This window comes from Spermophilus citellus (genome assembly GCF_964194105.1).
Source record: "Spermophilus citellus genome assembly, chromosome: 1".
Classification (NCBI taxonomy): domain Eukaryota; kingdom Metazoa; phylum Chordata; class Mammalia; order Rodentia; family Sciuridae; genus Spermophilus; species Spermophilus citellus.
Window position 1 is genome coordinate 28,447,158 of NC_138182.1, and position 23,286 is coordinate 28,470,443.

A 23,286-nucleotide genomic window follows, 5' to 3' on the forward strand; every position below is an offset into this window, starting at 1 on the left:
AGGTCCTGGATGGCAAGGTCTCCCTCATAGTGAGCAGGTGATGATGTTTGGAAGTTTTGATTGATCAACCCATAAGACAGGAGAGAAATAAGATTGCAATAAAAGCTAAAGCAATTATGTTGCATTAAAAGGTGTCTGGTGTGTGTATCAGTCTTGTGATTCTGTGGACTGGTCAGCGTATCAGAAGTGTCCTGTCCAATTCTTTTTTTTTTTTTTACTTCTTTAATTCATTTATTGACTTCATCTTCTTTTTTTCTTTTTTTATTATTTCTCACATACATGACAATAGTGGAGTGCATTACATTCATAATTATCCATTCACAGCACAATTTTTTGGAACTCTGAATATAAAGTGTGTTCATGCCAAATTATGCCATTATATATGAGCTCTCTCTTTTTTTTTGCATTACAATTCTTCATATACCTTTATACCATAATTTATCACATCTCTGTTTGAATATAAGGTATGTTGACACCAAATTCACAGCATTTTTAAATGGGAAGTGTGCTAACCAGGGGTAGTTTGCTGACGTGTGAAGGATCAAGATGCCATGTCAGAGATCAGTGCTTAACGAACTGAGCCTGGAAGTGGCCAGACCTGTTGGGAGTCTCAAGCAACAGGTCAGGAAAGAGATAATGAATGCTGTCACCAGGCAGTGACAGCAGGGGTGGAGGACACAAACCAAAAGATGTTTAAGGGGTAAATATGGCATGATTCAGACAGACTAATTCCAAGGTATGTGGCTTCAGTCACTGGCTAAATATCAGGTACCATTTTAGGGAAGTAAGGAATTCAGAAACTCAGGAGCTACACATTTGGAGGCACCGGTTTTGTACATGATGAACTTCCTCCAGGAAGTGGTCATATCACACTTGAACATGGAGATCCAGAACGCTGTGGAGATGCCTGGGCTGAGGCTGGGGCACACGGGTGAAAGTTGAAATCACGGGTGAGAATGACTGATAGGTAGAGCCACCTTTCTCCTGGTGGCTCGGTCCTGATAGTCACTTGCCAACCTGACTGTGGGAATCAACATTTCTCAGGCTGCTCTCTCTAGTATTCAGACACAAAACAAAGTCTTCAGTTCTTTTAGGATGCACATTTCAGTTCAATCCCTTAAATAGTAGGAAATATCAACTATCAGCCTGTCCTTTGCTTTAGGGGTAGTATACATAGAGATTTGCTTATGTTGTATCCTTTCACCAAAGGACCCACACAAATCAAAAAAAAAAAAAAAAATATATATATATATATATATATATATATATATATATATGCCCTTAAGCCTTACCAAAGTTTGAGAAAAGGCCAGGCAGTGACTGGCATTTTGCTGAGACTTGCAAAATTGAACCTGGAGGAAGGAGGAATGCAAGTGCAAATGAAGTTGGATGGCAACCAGTGAGAACTGGTTCTGAAGCTTTGTAAAAGAGGTACACTCTGCATGACATTAAAAACTTGTGTAAGAGTGCTTCAGCAAATCCCCATACCACAGTTTCTAGGATAAATAAAGAGGGTTTAGGAGAAGGGTGATTGACTGAAGCCAGAATTTTTTTTTTTTGAAATGACTTTTTACATTTTGTTATAAATGACCAACTTGTTTTAAGAGGTCAGAACCATTTTTTTTTAAATTAACTTTTTAAGTAGGTATCTTCCAGATAGGTAATTTATGCTGATGTAAAAAAATAGATAATACCACTACCTGTTGTTGTTCATACAGCCCCTGTTCTCTGGAAGTGCTCCATCTTGTCTTTCCAATGTGTGTGCTTTCTTTGCCAAGCCCCCCCCCTGAAGACAGAGGATTGCTGTACAGTGGATCCTCAGTATCTGCAGGTGTTTGGCTTGAGGGCCCCCACAGATCCCCAAATCCACAAATGCTCAGTCCCTTATATAATTTGGCACAGAACCTGCATAGATCCTGTGCACATCCTGTCAGATGCTTTAAAACATCTATAGATGACTTGTAATACCTGATGCATGTAAGTGCTGTGTAAATAATTATCATACTGCATTGTGTCAGGAATAATGGCAAGGAAAAGTCTGTACATGTTCAGTGCAGATGCCACTGGAAAAAAATTTCCATCCACAGCTGGCTGGGTCTGTGGATGTGGAGCCCGTGGAGACGGAGGGCAACTTCTTGCCATCGGTGGACATTAGTGCTTGTCACAGCCTAGTACCTGGGCACAAGACCCCCTCATCTGCCTTGTGAACTCAGTCCTTCTCTGAGAAACTTTTTGTTCCCATCTCCTATCAGGAAAAAGTAACAAGTAGATTTGCAGTGTCACCTTTGCACAGACTGGTCTCCCTGTGCTGTAGTAACTTGTTTATTATAGGTCTGCTTCCTTCCTAGATGAAGAGATTCCCGAGTCCAGACATTGAACTTAGCATGGTGTCAGACGCATAGTAGATGTTCATTATAGGCTTGCCAAAAACAGGATAGGAGGAAAAGATACTTCTAAGGAGCCCCTGAAGAACCTGAGCAGAAGGGACCCAAAACAGAGGAAGAAGCACATACAATGATAGTATTATGGAGAGCCAAAGGAGCAGAGAATTTTAAGAGGGAAGCCCTAGTCATTAGTGTTTACTGCTATTGAAAGCCAATGAGATAAGTACTGAACATCTTAATGATGTTTTTAGGAACTGAGGAAAGCTGTCCTTGGCCATAAACACACCACAGATATTACTAGAGGCATTGTTACCCATACTAAGAAAAGTTATGCAGCCAATAAGAGGTGGCTGGCAACCTTTCAGAGACAGAAATCCATTGAACTGCCCAACTTGATGATACTCATCATTCTGACATTTTATACTATTATTTTCTTCTGATGGCAAACCCACTGGATAATAGGCCATCTCTGTTTAAAGAGTTAAATAAATAAATAAATAGTTTAACTGAATAAATAGTTAAAAAAATAAGAAATATTTGCCGATGTGCATCACATATGGGTCAGATCGAAATTCAGAAGCTAATTTGGTGAATCCCAACAGATCTGAAACTTCCAGGGGTGGATCATTTCTGTAAAGGTGACAATGAGAAAGAAATTTACAATTGTGAAGTTGTATCATTTTCAATGCAGTTGCGGCTGTCTCTCTCTCAATAAAAAAGCAAAATAATTGAGAAATTCTCTGTACTAGCTACCCACACACAGGAATCCATAGCTACAAACTCAAGAAATGTCTTTGATGGGCTGAACATTCTAAGAGAAACAAGATAATGTCTCACTATGGGAAAAATAAAATGCTTTGGGAGGACAACATTGTTCAATGTAAAATACACAGCTTCTCAAAGGATAGAAATAAGAGCATTTCAAAAGAGATCAATTTATTGAACTTATAGGAGAATGGACACCTTTAAAACACAATGCTTATTAAAATAGAAAATGTCTAATTATACACTTATAGTTACTTAATTATGCTGTTAATGTTAAGGTACCTCTAAGCTCAGATTTCTGACTGTCTGGGAAAAGAGTGAAATTCCTTTTGGCTGTTACTATAAAGAGGGAAGGCAGACTTAACATTGCAACCGATGAATACTCTTGTTAAGACCAGAGAAAGTTGAATTTTCTCTGGTTGATTGCTATTCATGTTGCAGCCAATTTAAATATTTTTAAAGGATGGTTTGCTTTACTTTTGTTCATAGACTTAATGCCACTTTTGAATGAATAAAAATTATTCTTTGTTTATATAACCCTAACTTTTTAATAATAGTGAATTCAAACTTTCCTCACTTTTCTTTTTAGGAAATATTTTAAATGAACTAGATTCCTATCTGATTTATATTCCTTTTGAGGGGGAATTGCATTGGACAGGAGAGGGATTGAGTGCACCTCATGGATCCCTCTGACCCTCTCTTACATCATTTAATTTTTAGAGGATCAGGGCACTAAAATTACCTCCAAAATAGTGTAGGTAATCTAAATATAATGCTGTTATATAAAAGTGCATTCTAATATGAAAAGCCTTGGATATAATATGGAGCGTTTACTATTAAAGCAGTTACTTTCTGGTACACACCTACAAAGTTCTGAGTTCTCCTTTTGCTTTTTTCCACTTTCATTCCAGGTACCTCAAAGCCCTCTGACAGCTCCCTTACACAGGGAAGTCCTAGTTACAGTTGTTGCGGTTAAGAATCGTTTTAGGAAACCAGAGAAGGATTTTTAATTCCCTGTAGATGTCATGCACATCTAACAAGTAGTATATTGGTGCAGTTTAAAGCATAAACTTGAACAAGAGTTTTATAGTCAAATAAAATCTTGTGTTTAATTTCTCTCCACCCACTTCTGCCAATTCCTAGATGTTTGACTCTGTGTCTCAGTGCACCCACCTATAAAACAGGGTTTAGGAGGAATCAGTGAGATAATGCATGCCAAAGGCTTAGCATAGGACCTGGCTGCCATTAAGCATGTGGTGAATGACAGCTGTCATTACGAAGCGTTCCAGATGCACAGGTACTTCACTCTGTGCTTCCAGCAGCCTCTTAAAGACAGAAGCTAAATTATATGTGCACAAAATACAGATGTAACTGATGCACACTCTATGTGTGATAATACTTTTCCTAAGAGACTTCTATTTCATCTCATATATGCTCTTATTTAGCCTTATGATAATACTATGGATTGGGAAAGAAAGTCACTGAACAATGTGCCTGACTGTTGCCACATTTCTGCTTTTTGGCGTCTAGACTTTTATGCCCTAAGACTCTACCTTGTTATGTGTTTGAAAAATTAAACACAGTTCTTGGGGTTTGGGTATGGGAATGTATTTTTTTTTCCTATAAAGTCATTACCTCAAACTTTCTTAAGTGCTCTACTCTTTATTTCTTTACTAGAAGAAAAATATATTTTCAATAAGGTAAAGGAGTTTCAAGCAGTCTCCTGGGCTTTGAAAAAAATGGTGGTATACAAGTCACTTGTTTGGTTTTAGAAGTTCATGATACATTTCAGTTGGACAAAGTAGTTCTAAGTCCTGGGAGGGACCAATACAGGTGATTCTCAGAATTGGTTAAAAAAATAATAACCTAATGATCTAATATGAAAATGATTGCTAAATTATCATAGCAACTCTAATCAGGACCTACTCGTAAAAACATGCTTTTCTCTTCAGAAATCTGTCCTACTTTGAAGACCTGTTGCTAAAAGGGCATAAGGAAGATAGAGAATAAAACTTCTGTTAGCACAGCAGTGTGTCTTTGACTAGGTAAAGAGATCCAGCTCTCACATTTTAATTTAATACAAGCTGTTTGGCATCCAGGAAACACAAGTAAACAGTGATTTCTAAAACAATACACAAATCCTTTACAATAAAATATATGTGTCTGCTGATCCCCAGCACTGGGAAAAGACAGATCTCATCTTCTTTATCTTCTGACTCACACTGCAGCCAGATAGCAGGAGAGGTGTGTGTGTGTGTGTGTGTGTGTGTGTGTGTGTGTGCACGCGCCCCCTGGAGAGAGACTGCCTGGACACAGCCCTGGGGCATGGCTGGGGAAGATAAATGATAGAATCATGATTTCTGCAGTCAGTTAAGAAAAAGAATGTAGGACATTGCCACATACCATAGAGCAAGGGAGAAGGAAAAAAAGGACACAAAAAAGGAAAAGAAAAAAAATATGTGCCCAGGTCAAGCAGGAAGCTGGTTCTTCTGAGACCACTAAACCAACTGACCATTTTAGCTGGAAGCTACGCAGCCTCCCCACAGGATAACAGCATTTATTTATTTATTTATTTTAATCTCTTGCATGGGGGCCCTCATCCTGTCAGCAGTGAACACCTGTTTTCTAGACCTCCAGCTCCTCTGCCAGGCACGGTGAACTTCTGGAGAAGCCATCTGCCAGGATGGGAGGCTGGGTCAGCGCAATCCTGGGTTCCCAGCACTGCTGCCTGACACACACCCACAACCGGTTCCTTCCTGGTCATCACTCGCCATCTCTCATCTCCCTCTTCCAGCCAGCTTCTTGGCTGCTGGCCAGATAAGAATAAAAAAGGACATTTGTATGTATGTAGTTTGAAACACAAAGATAAGAGCGAATGTAAAAAAAAAAAAAAAATGGTTCAAAATCTCCAGAAAGAGTTTGAGAAATAAAAAATACCAGTCTCACAGTTTGCACTGGCATTCATTCTTAAATAGTGAGTCGTGGTTGCTTTTATTTATTTTTTTAATTTATTGCACCATTAAGACAGGTATTTCATACTAGAAGCATGACACCACTTTTATTGCCATCCACAAAAGCACGGATGTGTGTTACCTCTTTTCAGATTCCCCAGTCTTCTGTACCTAATGATTTTGGGGGGGATCTTTCTCCCCTGTGCTATTAACTGTTGAGAGGAGTGGCTACTTAGTAATTTACACCTGTTCCCGGCCACGCCCATCAACTTGCTAAGCTTCCCAAGCAAGTGCCGGGGAAAGCATGAGAACCTCCGAGTCTGGGCGGAGGAGGCTGTGGCAGAGGCTGCCTCTGGGTTTGGCTTTTGGGATTTTTGTTCCGAGTCTCCAATGAATCTACTACGATGGCAGTTGATGACAGCAATTTATATTCCAGAACGAAGAACAAACTAAATGCATCTCAAAATGATCATAAATCATCCAGACGGAGCAGCCTGCCACCTGAACTACTCATAGGAAATGACATTAGAGGAAAACTTCAAAGAAACATTAAGAACTTGGAACCCTTTCATCTGAGGCGCCCCAAAAAGAGACCGTCCATATTTCCAGGTAGGAATCATTTAAACTTATGCCTTCCGATTAAAATGAAACCACACAACAAGGACTGCATATCATTTGTCATAATTAGATGGGAGTTTAAAATTAACTTGGGATGTATTGAAGAGCTTTCGGTTGCCAAATAAACGTGTTGGATTGGAAAAGTTAGAGCAGTTCTTCAATCTGGAAGTGCCTATCTTATTCTTCCTTTTATTTTCTTAATTGATTGTGACATCTAAGGATCTGTATATAGGCAGGTATGTTATGACTCGTCAGCATCAGCAGGACAGGGAACTACTTTGCGTGCAGTACTGGAGAATTCTGTGTTGCATTTCATGTTCTGGTATTTTCTTTATTTTGCAAGATTATTGGATTGTGGCGTGAAGTTGGCATCAGAAATCTGTGGGCACCAGAAATTAATGCCATTAAATACTCCAATGCATGCTTCAAATTCCTGTCTAGCATCAGAGCCTAAAACCGTTTGTAGTAAAAGGCTCAATTAAATAATGTGGATGGTGAAATGTATTAGGGAACAGGAGACACATGGATTTCAGTCTTGATGAAGAGACTCTGATGTCTGCTTTAGATGTTCTTGGATGGATTATTATTGGTGTGTAGAGAGCACAAGATAACCAGTGACCCTGATGCCTGGCCAAGCCATTTCAGCCGTCACTGCAGAGAATGAATTATTTAGTCAACTTGATTTCACGACCCCTTGCATTGGAATTTCCAGGAAAAACTGGAAGTGGCTTTTTTTGTGGTGGTTGATTGATTGATTTGCAGAGGATAGATGAGAGCCAACTGCGGAGGGATGACTCTGTGTTGATAGAAAATAATTTAGTCAACTATTGGGTTTTTAAAATTTTTTTTCAGTTATAGAGGGACACAGTATCTTTATTTTGTTTATTTATTTTTATGTGGTACTGAGGATTGAACCCAGTGCTTCACATGTGCAAGGCAAGCGCTTTGCCACTGAGCCACAACCCCAGCCCCTCAGTATCGTTTCATAAAAACTCTACGGAATCCTCTGATGCAGATGACGTAGAGACTTGGGACTTTGTCCACAAACTGAAAGTCACATTTCTTAAGGAAGCTGTTGTTTTAATGGATTTCTTCTTGGTTCACTGATGTTGCACTGTGTCCAACTTTTCGGCAGAGAAAAAGCAACTCTCTGCCTAGGATGGACCAGATGGTATGAACTTACAGGAAAGTTTGGGGAAGTGGCAGGGGATGAGATGGGAGATGCTGGAAGGAGGGGGACTTCAGTGTTCACAGTGAAAGCCACTTTGGGCCTCATCTCTTTGATCTCCTGAGGGTACCAAGGAATGCAGACCTGCCCTGTTTTCTGAAACCCATGGCAAAAAGTATTTCTAGGTTGGTTCACTAGCCCTACTTCCAGAACCTTCTTACAGGGCTGTTCTTCACCTTCTGTCCACCCCCTCCCCCCCATTTGTTGGTTTAACATGCTGGATCCATGGACATTATAATTCTTCCTGCATTTCTCCACTTCACACTCCAAGCAGGCTTCTCCTCTTTCCAAATCTCCAGATCCAAGGAGGATACCACTCCTGCACCCATGATTCCCACCCTTGTCGTTTCTTTCCATAAGTCATCTGGCCCTGGGCTGTTAGCTACAGCCCAAATCTGTGAGAAGGCCTCTTGGCTTCAACCTTGCCTAAGTTCTGCTTTCTAAGATCTTGCGTTGGCAACATTAATTTGGTAAAATGAACTCATGAAAGGGCAGTGAGCTTTGGGGAGCTGAGTCCTAGTGTAGACAGTGTCTGTCCCTCAGCCCCCTCCAGCTGCCCTCACTGACTCCTAGGCTCCAGCTGTGCCATTTGTTTCTGTCCCCAGTGCTTTCATTGGAAACAGCTGCAGATGGATTCTTCCTATCCTTCCCCCACCTCTTTCACTTCACTGCCAGGCTTTCCACGGACAAGAGAGTCACCTGCCCAGTTTGATCAACACTGGCTACTAGTTCCTTTCAACTAAACCACAATACCACTGTCATGCAAGTTGCACTAGCTGCTTTTTATGGTGGATGAATCAGAAACGCCAATGGGCTGCTGATCCTGGCCCAGATCCCACTTTTCTCCTGCAAATAGAAGCATACACAGAGTGTGAGGCTGCTCTGCTGTTGTATAAGAAAAAAGCAGGCATAGTAGATGTGGGGCCTGAGGGTCCAAGTAATTAAGTCGTATCTCACAATTAATAAATGACCAAACTAAGGCTTGGACCAGGTCTTTGGACTCCAACATTCAAGCAGCTTCCACTGTACTGCCACACTCCACTGTCACCTGTTGTGATCATTTGTCTGTTGAGATGCAAGAGCTGAGGACACATCAGTGTTCCAGTGTTCCCTCCACCCTTATGTGCACACAAATTTTACCTCCACCTCAAGTCTCATATTTTCAGTTCTGCTCTAAATGATTGATTGGTTGATTATTTCATTCATTCATTCATTCATTCATTCACTCATTCACTCATTCTTCATTTAGCTCTTGCATTGTGTTGGGGATACACCTTCAAGAACTCCATATTTTTCTTTTGTTCTTGTCATCCATTTCTCCTCTCAGGGACATCTCACCCTGCTGATAGCTATCTACCTAAAAGGCCTGTTTGTTTCATTCCCTTGCTTAAGATTCCTCAGGGTCACCACTGCTTTTAGGATAAAGTCCAAGCTTCTTGGGAAATGAGAGATGCCAAGTCTGTCCACTGCTTCTGTCCGCAGCCCCTTCCCCAGCACTCCTTCCCACTGTGCTCAGCAAGCTCCGCCAGCTTCAGATCCCGAGGCCCTTCATGCTTGCTCTTCTAGGGTAGATGCCGTACAAGCTACCTTCACATTTCCTCCTAATTTCTACTTTGACTTCAGGGTCAATTTCAGATCTTTTCTTCCAAGAACTTTCCATACTTCCTCTTCTACACTGGTCCAGTCCATGTCCTTCTCGTAACACCTGGACTTTTCCCTACCACAGCACTTATCGCACTGTATTGTAATCGTCTGTTTACTCATCTGTGTCTTCTGCTGGCTAGCCATCCAGGGACCATATCAGTCTTGTTAACCATTGTATACCTACTACCTCTTACAATGGCTGGTACATAGTATTCCTTCAATAAAGTTATCCAGTTGACTCAAACTGCACTAAATTCAATGAACTCTTGGCATCCTTTTGTGCTCTGCCTTCCTCCTTACTCTGTTCATGCCATTCTCCCCTCACCTTCTAACACACACACACACACACACACACACACACACGTCTGTGTTCCTATTATGCCTTTTCTTTCATTCTCCATGTTGGCTTGAAGGCCCAATCCCAGTCATCCATCTGTAATTTTCCAAAATTGTTCCTATGACCTCTTTTTAGTTCTCCTGGATGCCAACAACCTTCTTGGACTCACTACTGTATTATATTGTTAACTTTATGTTCATGTAGAGGCTCTTTGGAAACAGAGACTATATCTCACTCCCTTAAATGGCCCAGTGGTCTAAGAAGGGAGAATTGCACAAAGTAAGTGTCCATTCAACATCTGGTGGTTAATTAACTGATTTCCTGTGAAGCTGTGTCAGTCCTGTGGAACTCTCTGAAAATAACTATCCTGGAAATAATTAGTGAGCAGATAATAATTGCCAAGGGTGAAGGTCTTTATACTGCTTTTTATCACAATATGAATTCCCTGTGGGGGAAATACTAGGATGGCTTGTCTCAGTGTGTCATTCATTCATTGAAAAATGTATTCGGATTCTACTGGATGCCAGGAATTATTCTAGACTTTGGGGAGACAGTAAAAGTCACTTAGTTTCAAGTCTAGGCAGATTGGAAAGAACTTGCCTAGCAGGGTATCTTGTGTATGGCACAACTCAATAAATGCCTCTAAAATAAAGGAATGGATAAACCCCATCGTCACAGCCATGAATCTTTTTTTTTTTTTTTTAAGAGAGGGGGAGAGAGAGAGAGAGAGAGAGAGAATTTTTTTTTAATATTTATTTTTTAGTTCTCGGTGGACACAACATCTTTGTTGGTATGTGGTGCTGAGGATCGAACCCGGGCCGCACGCATGTCAGGCGAGCGCGCTACCGCTTGAGCCACATCCCCAGCCCCACAGCCATGAATCTTACAAAAGAAAACCAGTACATTTAAAAATCATATTGACCTGAAGACATCAAAGACTAACATTTTGTATTCCCTTGGAGAAGCCTCACCAATAGCCTGGTAAAATGAGTTACAGCATCTCAACCTTGGTCTGGAAGAAAGTGGGATGCAGGGGCCAGGTGTAATGGGTTGTTCATTCAGCACTTTTAGGTAAACAAGTTGGTGTGTTTGTTCAGCGGGTTCTTAAAATATCCTACTGATTTTACAATCATATGTTGTGAAAAACAAGGAGCCATCTGCTCGGAGGAAACAGACAATTCGAGTTACTTCCTTGTCACTTAGTCAGAGGGCATTACAGTGAGGATGCTCACAGCCAAGAGGAGGAGGGAAGTCCGGCCACATTCTCGGGACAGAGACTCCGGGGTGTAGGCTAACATTGTTTCTTATATTATAGTCCAATTCTGTTTCAAAAGCAAGCTATTTTTGCTTTAATCCACAATCTTAAAAAATAGCTTACTTAAAATCATGCTTTTTTTTATCATTAAATGGATTTAGAGTATTTCTAAAATAAAACTGCTTTATTCCTTTCCTTGCTGAGTGTCATGATTTACTAGAAACACAGGGTAGTTGTAAGAACAATGGCAGCCAGATGCTTTCTGGCCTTTCTTATAAGTAAATGAGCTTGGCCCACAAGCCCATGAAGATGGGCATCAGGTCTATGTTCCCTTCTGAATTCCTTCACTGTGTGACAGGCACAGTGAAAGGCACATTGGTTAGGTGTGCTCCCTGAAGTACAGGTCACACATTTCTAATCCACATATCTCAAATTCCAAATGCTACAAAATCAGGCACTGACAGAGGGCTCAAATGGAAAATTCCACACTTGACCTCATGTGATGGTCAGTCAAAACCCAGGCACACTAAAAATACTGTATATACTTACCTTTAGGTTCTGTGAATACGGTATAAATGAAATAAACAACTGAATTGACTTTTTCAATTTGAATTTGAATTTTATGTTTAGCCTCGGGTCCCATCCCCAAGACAATTCATTATGCTTATGTAAGTATTCCACAAAATCCAAAACACCTCTGGTCCCAAGCATTTTAGATAAGGGATATTCACCTTCTATTTGTTCTCTATTAGAATTGCATCACCCCAGAACCCCGCCGATTGGTGCATTTGGTGATGTTTCAGTGAGGTCTACAAGGCCATGTATAACTTGGTTAGGTCCTCCATAAACACTTGATGTGAAAAGAGTGCTCCCTACAATTGTGTCCCCATTGTCATAGGTCCCGTGCTTACACTGTGAGGACGTGTCTCACCATGGTATTCCCCTCAACACCCACCCAGAGCATTTTGCATATGGTAGGTGCTTAAGGGCTAATGAAGTAGTTAGGCAAGATAGAAGATGTCTTGAGTTGGAGGAGAAATGTGACACAACCACCCCACCAGCCACACCCCTGTCCATCTGGTACCATAACTTCCTTAAAGAACCACTTCCCATGCTATGCCTGGGGCCAAAGCTAAAGGGGCCTCACAGGCAAGAGTTGGAAACTTTGCTCTCATGAAAGGACTTCAGCCCAAGAATTTCCCCAAATCAATAGTTGCTGAAGAAATGGGTTCAGGTTCTAATTCTCCATCTGACTAAACTTGTAACCTGGGACATGTCACTTCATCTCTCAAAACCTGTTTCTTCACCTTTGGAATCAGAATGTAAACAGTATTTTCACAGGCTGTGTTAAGCCCAAATGATATAATGCATGATTACAAAACAATACACAACTGAGCTTCGCTGGTGTTATTTTCTTTCTTTGGTGGTATTGAAGGTTTGGTTTTTCATAATAGTAATTTTTCTTCTAGTGAGTAGTTGTTGGATACACTCTTAACACTTTTACAAATCCTCATGGTTTGAAAGTTATCCAAAGCGCAAATCCAATCCTCTCCTGATATAAAATTCTGTGTAGCACACTAATAGACTCATTGAATTGAATTTTCTCATTAGAAAGTATGACATGAAAAGTTTTCATTGTAGTAACTATACATGTATTTCCCCAATGTGAATCATTAAATTTAAGATATTGTCATTAGAGGCCTCTAAAGATTGTATGGTGTCAGAAATAATAATACTGTTTTTTAATAAACTTACTTCTGTATTTTGTGTATTTAATATTTAATCTAATTTTATCTGTTTAAAACCTTTCTTTTGGAAATTCGGTCCTAAAAACTTGGAATGGGAAAATAATTGGTTTGCCTTTGTGACTTTAAAAAGCAGACTATATACAAGGATATAAATAAATTCTTGAAATAAATCTACTGAAATAGTGAGAATTTAGACCTCAGTAACTTTAAAAATCAATGCATTATTTGGATTTCAAATTAGTTATTTGTGGCAGTTTTAATTGAAAAATACTGATAAAACGAAAATAGGTACCCTGTTTATTTGTATCTATTAGACAAGTTTATTATAAGGGAAACTGAGTTTTTGTTTTACATTTTCTTTTATAAAAAGAAAATGGATTTTTTTGAGTGTACCAGGGATTGAACTCAGGGGCACTTGACTACTGAGCCATATCTCCAGCCCTATTTTGTATTTTTTTATTTAGAGAAAGGGTCTCACTAAGTTGCTTAGTGCCTCGCTTTTGCTGAGGCTGACTTTGAACTCATAATTCTTCTGCCTCAGCCTCCTGAGCCGTTGAGATTACAGGTGTAATTTTCTTACTGGCTAAGAAAACAGATTTTAATGAGGCAATTATGTCTGGTTACTTTTTAAGGGAAAAAATGTGAATAAGATATTTATGTGCATGATTTAAAAAAGAGAGAGAAGAGAGAGAGAGAGAGAATTTTTTAATATTTATTTTTCAGTTTTCGTGGACACAACATCTTTATTTTATTTTTATGTGGTGCTGAGGATCGAACTCAGCGCCCCACGCATGCCAGGCGAGTGCATTACCACTTGAGCCACATCCCTAGCCTTATGCATGATTTATATGCATATAAACAAGGAGAAAATGTTTTTTTTATTACCTCTGAAATACTGATAGTAAAAGAAGAAAAGATTAAATTTATAGTTCAATTTTAAGGTTTTCTCCTTTTTATAAGTTGTGTGTGTGTGTGTGTGTGTGTGTGTGTGTGTATGTGTGTGTTTGTTTGTGTGTGAATGTATATAAAATAAAGTATTTCTGAATTCAGGACTTAAGTGCTTAAAAAGGTCTGACCTAAAAGCAGTTCATTTTCATTCATTGCTCAATAGCTTAAAGTATAGTTACACATTTGAGAGATCCCATATATTTTTCCCTCCCATTCCTAAGTAATGCTCCAAATATACATTTGCATTTAGATTATGAAAATATTTTTACATCCATATGATTATATATTATATATTTACTCAATATATTTTAGTGATAACCTTTTGAGCACTTTAAAAAAATGACTGGGAGGAAAATGACCAACAAGTTCATCATTTACCTAAGGAAAAAAATGTTTAAAGCAACATTCTTTGCTTTAAACAATTTGGGGAAAGTAATTACCTAAAGAATCTTTATCTGCAGAATTTAATTATAATATCACCATCTTTTCTTTGTAATCTAGAAAACTGTGGATTTGGGAGTGGGAGCTTATCCAGTGAGATAAAATGGATAGTCATTTTTAGATGAAAGAAATGTAAAAGTTCTCATTACAAAGCAGCCAAAGTATTGTCAGGATTTTAACGTCCTTGGTGCTGAATGACTGGCTGTCAGCATCCTGCTGGTTCAAAGCACCTTTTTGGAGGGAGCCCAGGATGGTGAGTGTTTGCATCATTAGATAAGGTTTACCTATGGTGTATCCTCAATAACTTCTCTTCCACCTGGACTCTTCAGAAAGACTGAAGTCATCTTCATGAATTATTGATTCTAGATAGAATGTTGGTCTAATTGGTTTTTATGGACAAGAAAGAGACAACCTCAAGAAACATTATTTTTAGATTTTAAGTATCAAAAATACATACCAAAGATAAATGGAAAGTATTCCTGATAAAGACTATTGCTAATCTAAAAATCTTAACTATTTTGTCTTGCAAAGCACTGTGCAAGGACTCACTGATTCTATCATTAAGGAACACAGTAATCTGTTTTCCTATCTAATGTTTTACTAGCAGACAGAATGCATTAATTCAGTGTTTATGCCTCTCTGGGACCCATATTTAAGCCTCCTTGATAATGGCAATACTGACACCATATCAGCTGGTAGAAAAGCCATAATTGGCAATGAACTGTTTCCCTACAGGAAAGTCCCAGGGGCCTGAATTGTTCTCTTTTGGGGATTTTTGTGCTGGGGGTGGTGGTGTGACTTACTCTTTATAATTTTTCCTTCTTCTTCATTCTCAACTATCAAAGTAGAAAGGGTCATAAGTCAAATGTCTCTTGCTTAGGGCCCAACTCTGGAAGTATTTCCAGTCTTTTGAGATCTCTGATCCCTCCCCACATCACTGAGGGAAAATTAACTTACCAAGTTAGATCATTGGTTGTTTTAAAATTTTTTAATTTGTTCTAATTAGTTATACATGATAGCAGAATACATTTCTATTCATTGTACACAAATGGAGCACAAATTTTCATTTCTCTGGTTGTACATGATGTAGTAGCACCACATGTGCAGTTGTACATATACCTAGGGTAATGACGTTCATCTCATTCCACCATCTTTCCCACCCCCATGCCCCCTCCCTACCCTTCCTCCCCTTTGCCCAAAGTTCCTCCATTCTCCCCATGTACCCCCGCCCCACCCCACCCCCGCCCAGTCCCATTATGGATCAGCATCCACTGATCAGAGAGAACATTTGGCCTTTGGTTTTTTGGGACTGGCTTACTTCACTTAGTATGATATTCTCCAACTCCATTCATTTACTTGCAAATGCCATAATTTTATTCTTTGAATGCTGAATAATACTCCATAGTGTATATGTACCACAGTTTCTTTACCTATTCATCTGTTGAAGGGCATCTAGGTTGCTTCCACAGTTTAGAATTTGTGAATTGTGCTGCTATAAACATTGAAGTGGCTGTGTTACTGTAGTATGCTGTTTTTTGGGTATAGACTGAGGAGTGGGATAGCTGGGTCAAATGGTGGTTCCATTCCAAGATTTCTAAGGAATCTCCATACTGCTTTCCAGATTGGTTGCACCAATTTGCAGTTCCACCAGCAATGTACGAGTATGCCTTTCCCCCATCCCCATCCTCACCAACATTTATTGTTGCTTGTGTTCTTGATAACTATCATTCTGACTGGAGTAAAATGAAATCTTAGAGTAGTTTTGGTTTGCATTTCTCTAAATACTAGAGATATTGAACATTTTTTCATATATTTGTTGTAGATCTTTGGTTTAGAAACAACTGTGCAAATCCAAATTACTGGAGGAGCTTTGCAGACTCCACAGGTACTGGTCCTGGAGATTTCATTCTGTTAAGTCTAGACTAGGACCACACTTCTACCTGCAAGGTGAACATATTTACCAAGGTGTGTCTGATGTTTGTCCCATCGCCTGATCAAGAACTATTGACTTTAAGGAAGTGGAAAAAATAGTCAAAGATCATAGTTATTCCTTAACTACTACTTTTTTGCATGTGAGAAGCAGGAGACAGATATACCAGGCAGTCCCAGGTAGCCAGTTTCCCTCCCACACTACATCCAGCTACTGCCCGCCTCAAAACCTAGGGTTCTCTTGTGGAAAAAAGAACCCATTTTCTCTCCCCAAAGTGCCTTGATTTGTGTTCCATGATATATAAACCTTCCTGGCCTCCACTCACTACCATAAAGGCCAGACCAGGAAAGCTAAGGTCCTGACTATCCATCTCAAGGTCACTGTTCTAACCTCTCCTCACAACATAGGGTAAAACACTAGGATTATCTCTACCTGTTGACAAAAATTTTAAGATTGATAATATCTGTTAAAAGCAGCCAATTAGATTGAGTGAAGAAAGAAAAAAATTAAAAATATATTGTAACAATACAAGTACCATTATGAGATAGAAATGTTCAATGAAAAAGCTTAATGAACTTCATTCACCAGACAAGTGCTACGCAGAAACTGCATTGTTCAGAAATAGGCTAAGATGTATTTTCTTTTGTTATTACATCATATCCATCCAAACCAAATACTCTGTGCAATTCTCCAATATTATGGAAGTGTAATTACTTTCAAGAAGGATGTCACAAATCCCTTCATAATTATTGAACCAAAAGGCAATACAGTTTTGGAAGACAGAACATCACAAAGTTCTGGCCTTGTACATTTCCTTATTTTTTGCTAAATTAGAAAGAGCTTTGCTGTTTCAGACACACCAAAGCTGTTCAGTTCTTCAACCAAAAGTTGAAGGTGACTGAAAACTCTATGCCTAACCATGTTCAAGTTAATATTTATAGTAAAGATAGAAACTGTTTTACTAGCAATAAATCACTTTCTGATTTCTACACCAAACACTCCCACATACGCAAACATAGGCGGGCAGGAGGAAGGGAAATGTTGAAGAATGATTTGCTTCAGAGACAACTTAAAAATGAATACATAAAGGTCTGTACCAACAGGGGAGACAGAAAGTGGGTAAGAGAAACACCTCCCAGAAATGGTCCAGCATATTCAGGAGAGAGAACTTCAAAACAAAAACCAGTAAAACTAAAATAATACAGCACCCACCCACACCCACAGTCACCTCTGCCAGCAGGGAATGTGTGAGATGGTTTTATTTTGAAAAGTTCATTGACACAGGGCAAGATAACTTGCAGGTACAGAACGAGGTTTGGTGCTTGCCTGCGGGAAATGGGAAGCTCCCTGAAGGTCACGTAGGTGGTTTAAAAAGGGAGGGAAGCATGAATTGATTCACTGCTTATTTGATAAACAGTTGTTCCCTCTTTAAAAAGCTCTTTGAAGCTAGACCCAGTGGTACATGCCTGTAATTCCAGCTACTCAGGGAGCTGAGGCAGCAGGATCGAAAGTTGGAGGTCAACCTTAGCAACTTAGCGAGACCCTGTCTCAAAATAAGAAACAAAAGGGGCTGGGGATGTAAAGTGGTAATGTGCTCCTGGGTTACATCCCTACCACCCATCCCCCACCCCCACCCCCAAAAAAGTCTTTGAAAGTTTCCAAGCATTGAAAATGATGATGCATTAACACAAAATTGAATTAAATGAGATGGGAAGAATGGAAGGTTTCTGTTTCACCCTCCAAAACAACAACAAAAACACAAATTTCATATATAGCTCCCTGCCAATGGAGGCTTTATAGGAATGTGGGAGCAGTGTAGGGAGGAGAAAGAAAGAGAGATTGAAGTGTCACTCCTCCTTGAATGACCTCCTTGCAGGGTACCTGCACCTGCTGCCCTAGAACAATGATAGATCTAGTTCATTTTGTTGGGCCACAGAGGTAGATATTTCTAACCATGAAATTTTGAAGTTCAGACCAAAGTTCAGCATGGCATGTTGCTTTCATTGTGTTTAGAAATGCACTGTGTGGAAGGAGAGGAAAAATCGACTCAAACTCCACAACTTTCTCTCAGAAGCTATAGTAGAGTGGTACATTGATGGTTTTATATCATTTAAATGTGAAAGTTTGGAATTAACAAACACTATAAAATAGGTCAATATGTAAAAGGTGTGCTCAAAATACTCATTATCCAGTTTCCTGGAATTCTGCCCCTGCCCTGAACCATGGTGTTTATAAGCCCTTAATCCTCTGTGCTCTGTAATTACAATCCCAGTGCGACATATTGGGGTGTGTTCCTCATTGCTCGATGGAGTGACATATAACATCTGTTTATATGCTGCATAATAGAACTGTGGTGTGGCTTGGCACTTTAAACAAAAGTTCTAGAATTTGAAATGCCATGAAATTTTATCCAAAGTGTCAGCACTTCTCCAGCTTATAAGGAATATGGAAGTGTACTTGTCGTAGCTGGTTTTCTGTAGCTGGAACAGAATACCCCAGGGGAGAGAAATTGTAAATAATAGCAGTTTATGTGGCTCATGGCTCCAGAATCTGAGAAGTGCAGGAGGTTGGCGCTGGCCTCTGATGAGGGCTTTCATGCTGTGTCATAATACGGCAAAGGGCAAATGAGTACACACAGGACAGAGGAAGAATCGGGCCAAACTTGTCCTTTTAATAGGAGCCCCTTACTTGGATGCCAGGATAACAGTATTAATCCCTACATGAGGGCAGAGCCCCCATAATCACCTCTTAATTCCATCACATGGCACTTAAATTTCAACGTGAGTATTGGGGAACAATTCAAAACACTGTCAAATCATCCTAAATTTATTATGAGGCAAATGGACACTTTTTAAAAAGTTGAATGGATTTTTCAAGCTTGGGTCTTGCCAAATCTGGACATCAGTGAACTATTTGACATTGCCCTTGTTTAAATCAGTGGCAAGGCATCTTGGAAAACTGATAGCCTTTACTCAAAAATCTCATTTTAATTTTTCTTCCTAATTATCAACCCTACAGATATACCTTCGAGTCTTAGACATTTTACTAATCTTTTCACAGCTTAAGCTGAAAAAAGGGCTTCATGATTGGGCTGTTGAGGAATTTACTTGAGAAAATAACTGGGAGCGTTGTGGATCTGAAAGAAATCTTAGAGAGCATCAGATGCAATGCACTAATTTCACAGATATGTTCTGTGACATCAGACTTCATGAGGTCCTCACAGAAACTCACTTCAAGAAACTCTGGAGAGGAGGAAATGACACCCATGCCATCCCTGCAGGTCCCAGAGGTCAGCAAACCAGGCACAGCCTGTGCTTGTTAGAAACCCAGACAGACACTGGTGGGCAAGGCTGGGGGGTGGGCGCAGGGCGGAAGCCTTAAAGACACGTGTCATTCACAGCTGCTGAGACCCTTACAGGGAGTGACCCAGTACAGCATCCAGACCTCACTGGTCTTACTTTCAATCTGTCTGTAAGAGAGAGAAAGTCTGTTTCTTTGATGAAAACAGCCATCCCTTGAGAGAGGGGGGATTCTAGTTCAAGGTAACTTTAGTTCAAGAAAACATGACTCTCTTCAGGCATATAATCCAAAAGATAACCAGGCCCCTAGACAAACATTTCCTTTGGGGGGAAAGGTCTAGGGATATGTTTCTTGTTTTTTGTTTTGTTCTGTTTTTTTTTTGTTTGTTTGTTTGTTTGGTTTGTTTGTTTGTTTGTTTGTTTTTGGTACTGGGATTGAATCCAAGAGTGCTGAGCTACACCTCCAGCCCTTTTTTTTTTTGTATTTTTATTTAGAGGCAGGGTCTCCCTGAGTTGTTTAGGGCCTTATTAAGTTGCTAAGGCTGGCTTTGAACTTGCAATCCTCCTGCCTCAGCCTCCCACACCACAGGGATTGCAGGGGTGCGCCACCATGACCGGCTGATATGTTTCTTTTGATAGGTAAGGGTCTACTAATTGCTCATGGTCCTCACAAACTGAGGGTCATGACTAGTCCAGTGCCACACTGTGGAAACTGAGACATATGGAGAAGAATCTGTTAAATATGAAGAAAGACTGTAAGAATTATAACTTTTTATTATTCTTAAGTTCTCATTCATCAAATATTCTCTAAAGCCTTTTCCATTCTCATGTACAAAAAGTTGTAACCAAAAGCAGCTTAGGAATGTATATTTTAGTAATTAAGTAAAAAAAAAATAGCTTTTTTTTTTTTCTGTACAGATCACAACCAAATCCCTAATGAAAAATCAATCAATAAACCCCTTGACTAAAAGGGCAATTAACTGAGATAGGAAACTTGGCATAAATATGCTTTTGAGCAGCTAAGGTCTTGCATTGTCACTGAAAAGTAAACACTGTTCATTTGGGGGAAATATGTTCACTTTTGTAGGTTGTTAGGGTTCACTTAAGTCCCTGAAAAATGTGATACCGCATTATTTTGTGGTCTTCAGTTTAAAAAGATGTCTAACTGAAAGTTCTAGATTTCTAAAAAGAGAGATGTGAGAAATGATCATTGCTTTTGAAAAAAGGATTTTAAGCTCAAAATAAAGCAAGATTCAAAAATAGCCAATTTCTTCTAAGAACAAGAGTTTGAAGATACAGAAGGCTTATCTTGCTTTATTTTATTTTGGTTCTGAGGATGAAACTCAGAGGCACTTTATCACTAAGTCACATCTCCAGCCTTTTTTTTTTTTTTTTTTGACACAGGGCCTCACTAAGTTGCAGAGGCTGACCTTGAACTTCCACTCCTCCTGCCTCAGCCTCCCATTTTGCTGGGATTACAGGTGCTCTTGTTATGTGTAACTCATTGGTAGAGTACTTACATAGGACACTCATGGCCCTGGGTTTCATCCCCAGTACCACAAACTAACAACAACAAAAAATAATAATAATAAAAGAAATAGTAGAGAACAAGAAGCTCACATAACTTCATACAACCCAAAGGTTAGCTGGGAGCAGTTTGCTCTTAAAATTTACATAAAAATTTATCAAACTTCTATTCAGTACCTGTAGAAAGTCTCAGAGCCAACCCTAGGATTTCTATAACTTCTCAGTGTAGGTGTCTCTGTGCTTAAGTTCCTTTTTGTGCTGATGTTAGTTTGTTCTTTGGGGCCATTTGTGGATTTTGCTCATTATCGTCTACTGTCTTTATTCTACACTATGTGCGTTCAGAAAAGAAGTTCAGCCTTTCTCCTGGATTCCACAAATGTGTGGATTCAACATAAGTGTCTGTGTAGCAGATTCTACTGGCCATCTGGAGAGATGAGGTATTCATTCAAAACAAACAATTTTGAGACAATAGATGTCCCTGCTCTTGAAAAGCCCTCTCTGTTGCCCCGACACTGGAGATTTTCAACACTTATATTGTATCCTATTCTTCAACCTCTGGCCTCCATAGTGACTCTCTTATCTTTTCCTTCTCCTATTTATTCTTTCAAATTTCTCTGCCCCAATGTCCCCAGAATTTCACTTTTCTGTTCCCTGTATTGTATAGGGCAATTGTGCTCTTTCCAACTCCTAGTCCAAAAAACCCTTCTTCAGATCTATGATAGCACACCCAACACTAATCACTGTGCTCATGCAAACCAAAGCCCGTGGTTATCCAAGAGTACAGGAGAACCATCTGCACATCTTGTTAACAATTCAAATACTGGGTCATCAGGCTTGGGGATGGCTTAGAAATGTGTACTTTTAATAGTCATGATTACAGGCTATCTTCAGCTCATTCTTTGAGAAACTCTACAGTCTAATAAGGCTTCCTGTGCAAGAGGCAGTTGGAATTCAGAGCATTTTCCCCTCCTCTTCATATACAATAAACTTGACTTTAAATAAAGCCATGGGGCTAGGGATGAGCTCAGTGGTAGAGAACTGGCCTTGCAAGTGTGAAGCCCTGAGTTCAGTCCCTGCGAACACACACACACACACACACACACACACACACACACACACTTAGAAAACAAAGCAACCTGGCCCTGGAGGCTCTATAGCTGGAGGTCAACATAACCCCACGTTCTGGTGGCTCAGCCCATCTTACTTACTAAAGAACACTCCAGAAGCTCTGTCAGTTAAATCTCTGATATACTCATTAGTGAGGGAAAAAAACTCATATTTCTCCTGTCTTAAGAGGATTTTCTCGTATTAGAAACATGGTTTTATTCACTTGAGCTGGCACAGTGACCCTTTTAGCTAAGATACAGAGGACAAAGTTTGTTCTGGGACAACCCCTGGAACTCTGCTTCCAAGCTCCCAATGAAATGTAACAGAGGACAGTCTTAGAAGGACAGTAAGGCCATCCCGAGTTAGCAGAGTGCCATGTTATTTTAATATCTAGATATTTAATATTTAAATATTTCGATATTTTTAATATCTAGAGTAAGTTGTGCTAAATTTACATTAATTTGCAAAGTGTTACTCAATGAGAGTGGCTTTTTAAAGCCAAATTATAGTACAACTGTGTTCCTTTTTGTTTGTTTTTTTGCAGTGCTGGGGATCAAACCCAGGCCTTGTGCATGCTAGGCAATTGCTGTACCACTGAGCCACATCCCCAACTGTAACTGTGCTCCTTTTGCAAGATAATTTAATTACTGATTAAAAACTAAAAACTGATCAGAGGGTCATTATCAGTATATAAATTATCCATTTCTATTGTCTTCCTACCTTAATTCTTAGCTCTTTGAATAAAAATAGCTGAATTTTCTGTTCCTTAATCTTGCAGAGGTCCAGTGATCTCTGCTCACAGTGGAGCTCAGGAAATGCTGGTGCCCCAACCACAGAGCTGTCACACGCTCTCCTTCTTCCAGTAGCAAAGTGTGAAGCCAGGCAAGTCATTCACCCAACCTGTACACCCTAGATTCTTTCCTCTGAGGGGTGGGGGAGATGGAAATTATAGTTGATCCTAGGAATCTCTACTATTTCAAGGACCCCTGGAGTCTAGAACTATATACCCAAAGTAGTTTTCTCATCCACTGATAGATTTTTTTTTCTATTAAATGTGAGATTTCTGTAACATTTTTTTTTTTTCCTGGTACTGGGGATTGAACC

General features: G+C 39.6%; 1 protein-coding gene across 4 annotated transcripts in view; it reads left to right on the forward strand.

Annotated features, from left to right (window-relative positions):
• Positions 1–23,286, forward strand: part of FRY (FRY microtubule binding protein) — a gene marked incomplete at its 5' end in the record, with an annotated part of 420,839 nt that overhangs the window by 99,129 nt on the left and 298,424 nt on the right. For 2 of the 4 annotated variants that reach the window (XM_081286091.1, XM_081286092.1), the window contains one exon: positions 6,505–6,709. The exons of 1 other annotated variant lie outside the window; for it this stretch is intronic. In XM_081286091.1, coding sequence (XP_081142217.1) covers positions 6,505–6,709 — 205 coding nt within the window. Of the gene's footprint in view, positions 1–6,504; positions 6,710–23,286 lie in introns of those variants that run through there. One more of the 4 variants, XM_081286098.1, reaches the window with a different exon arrangement.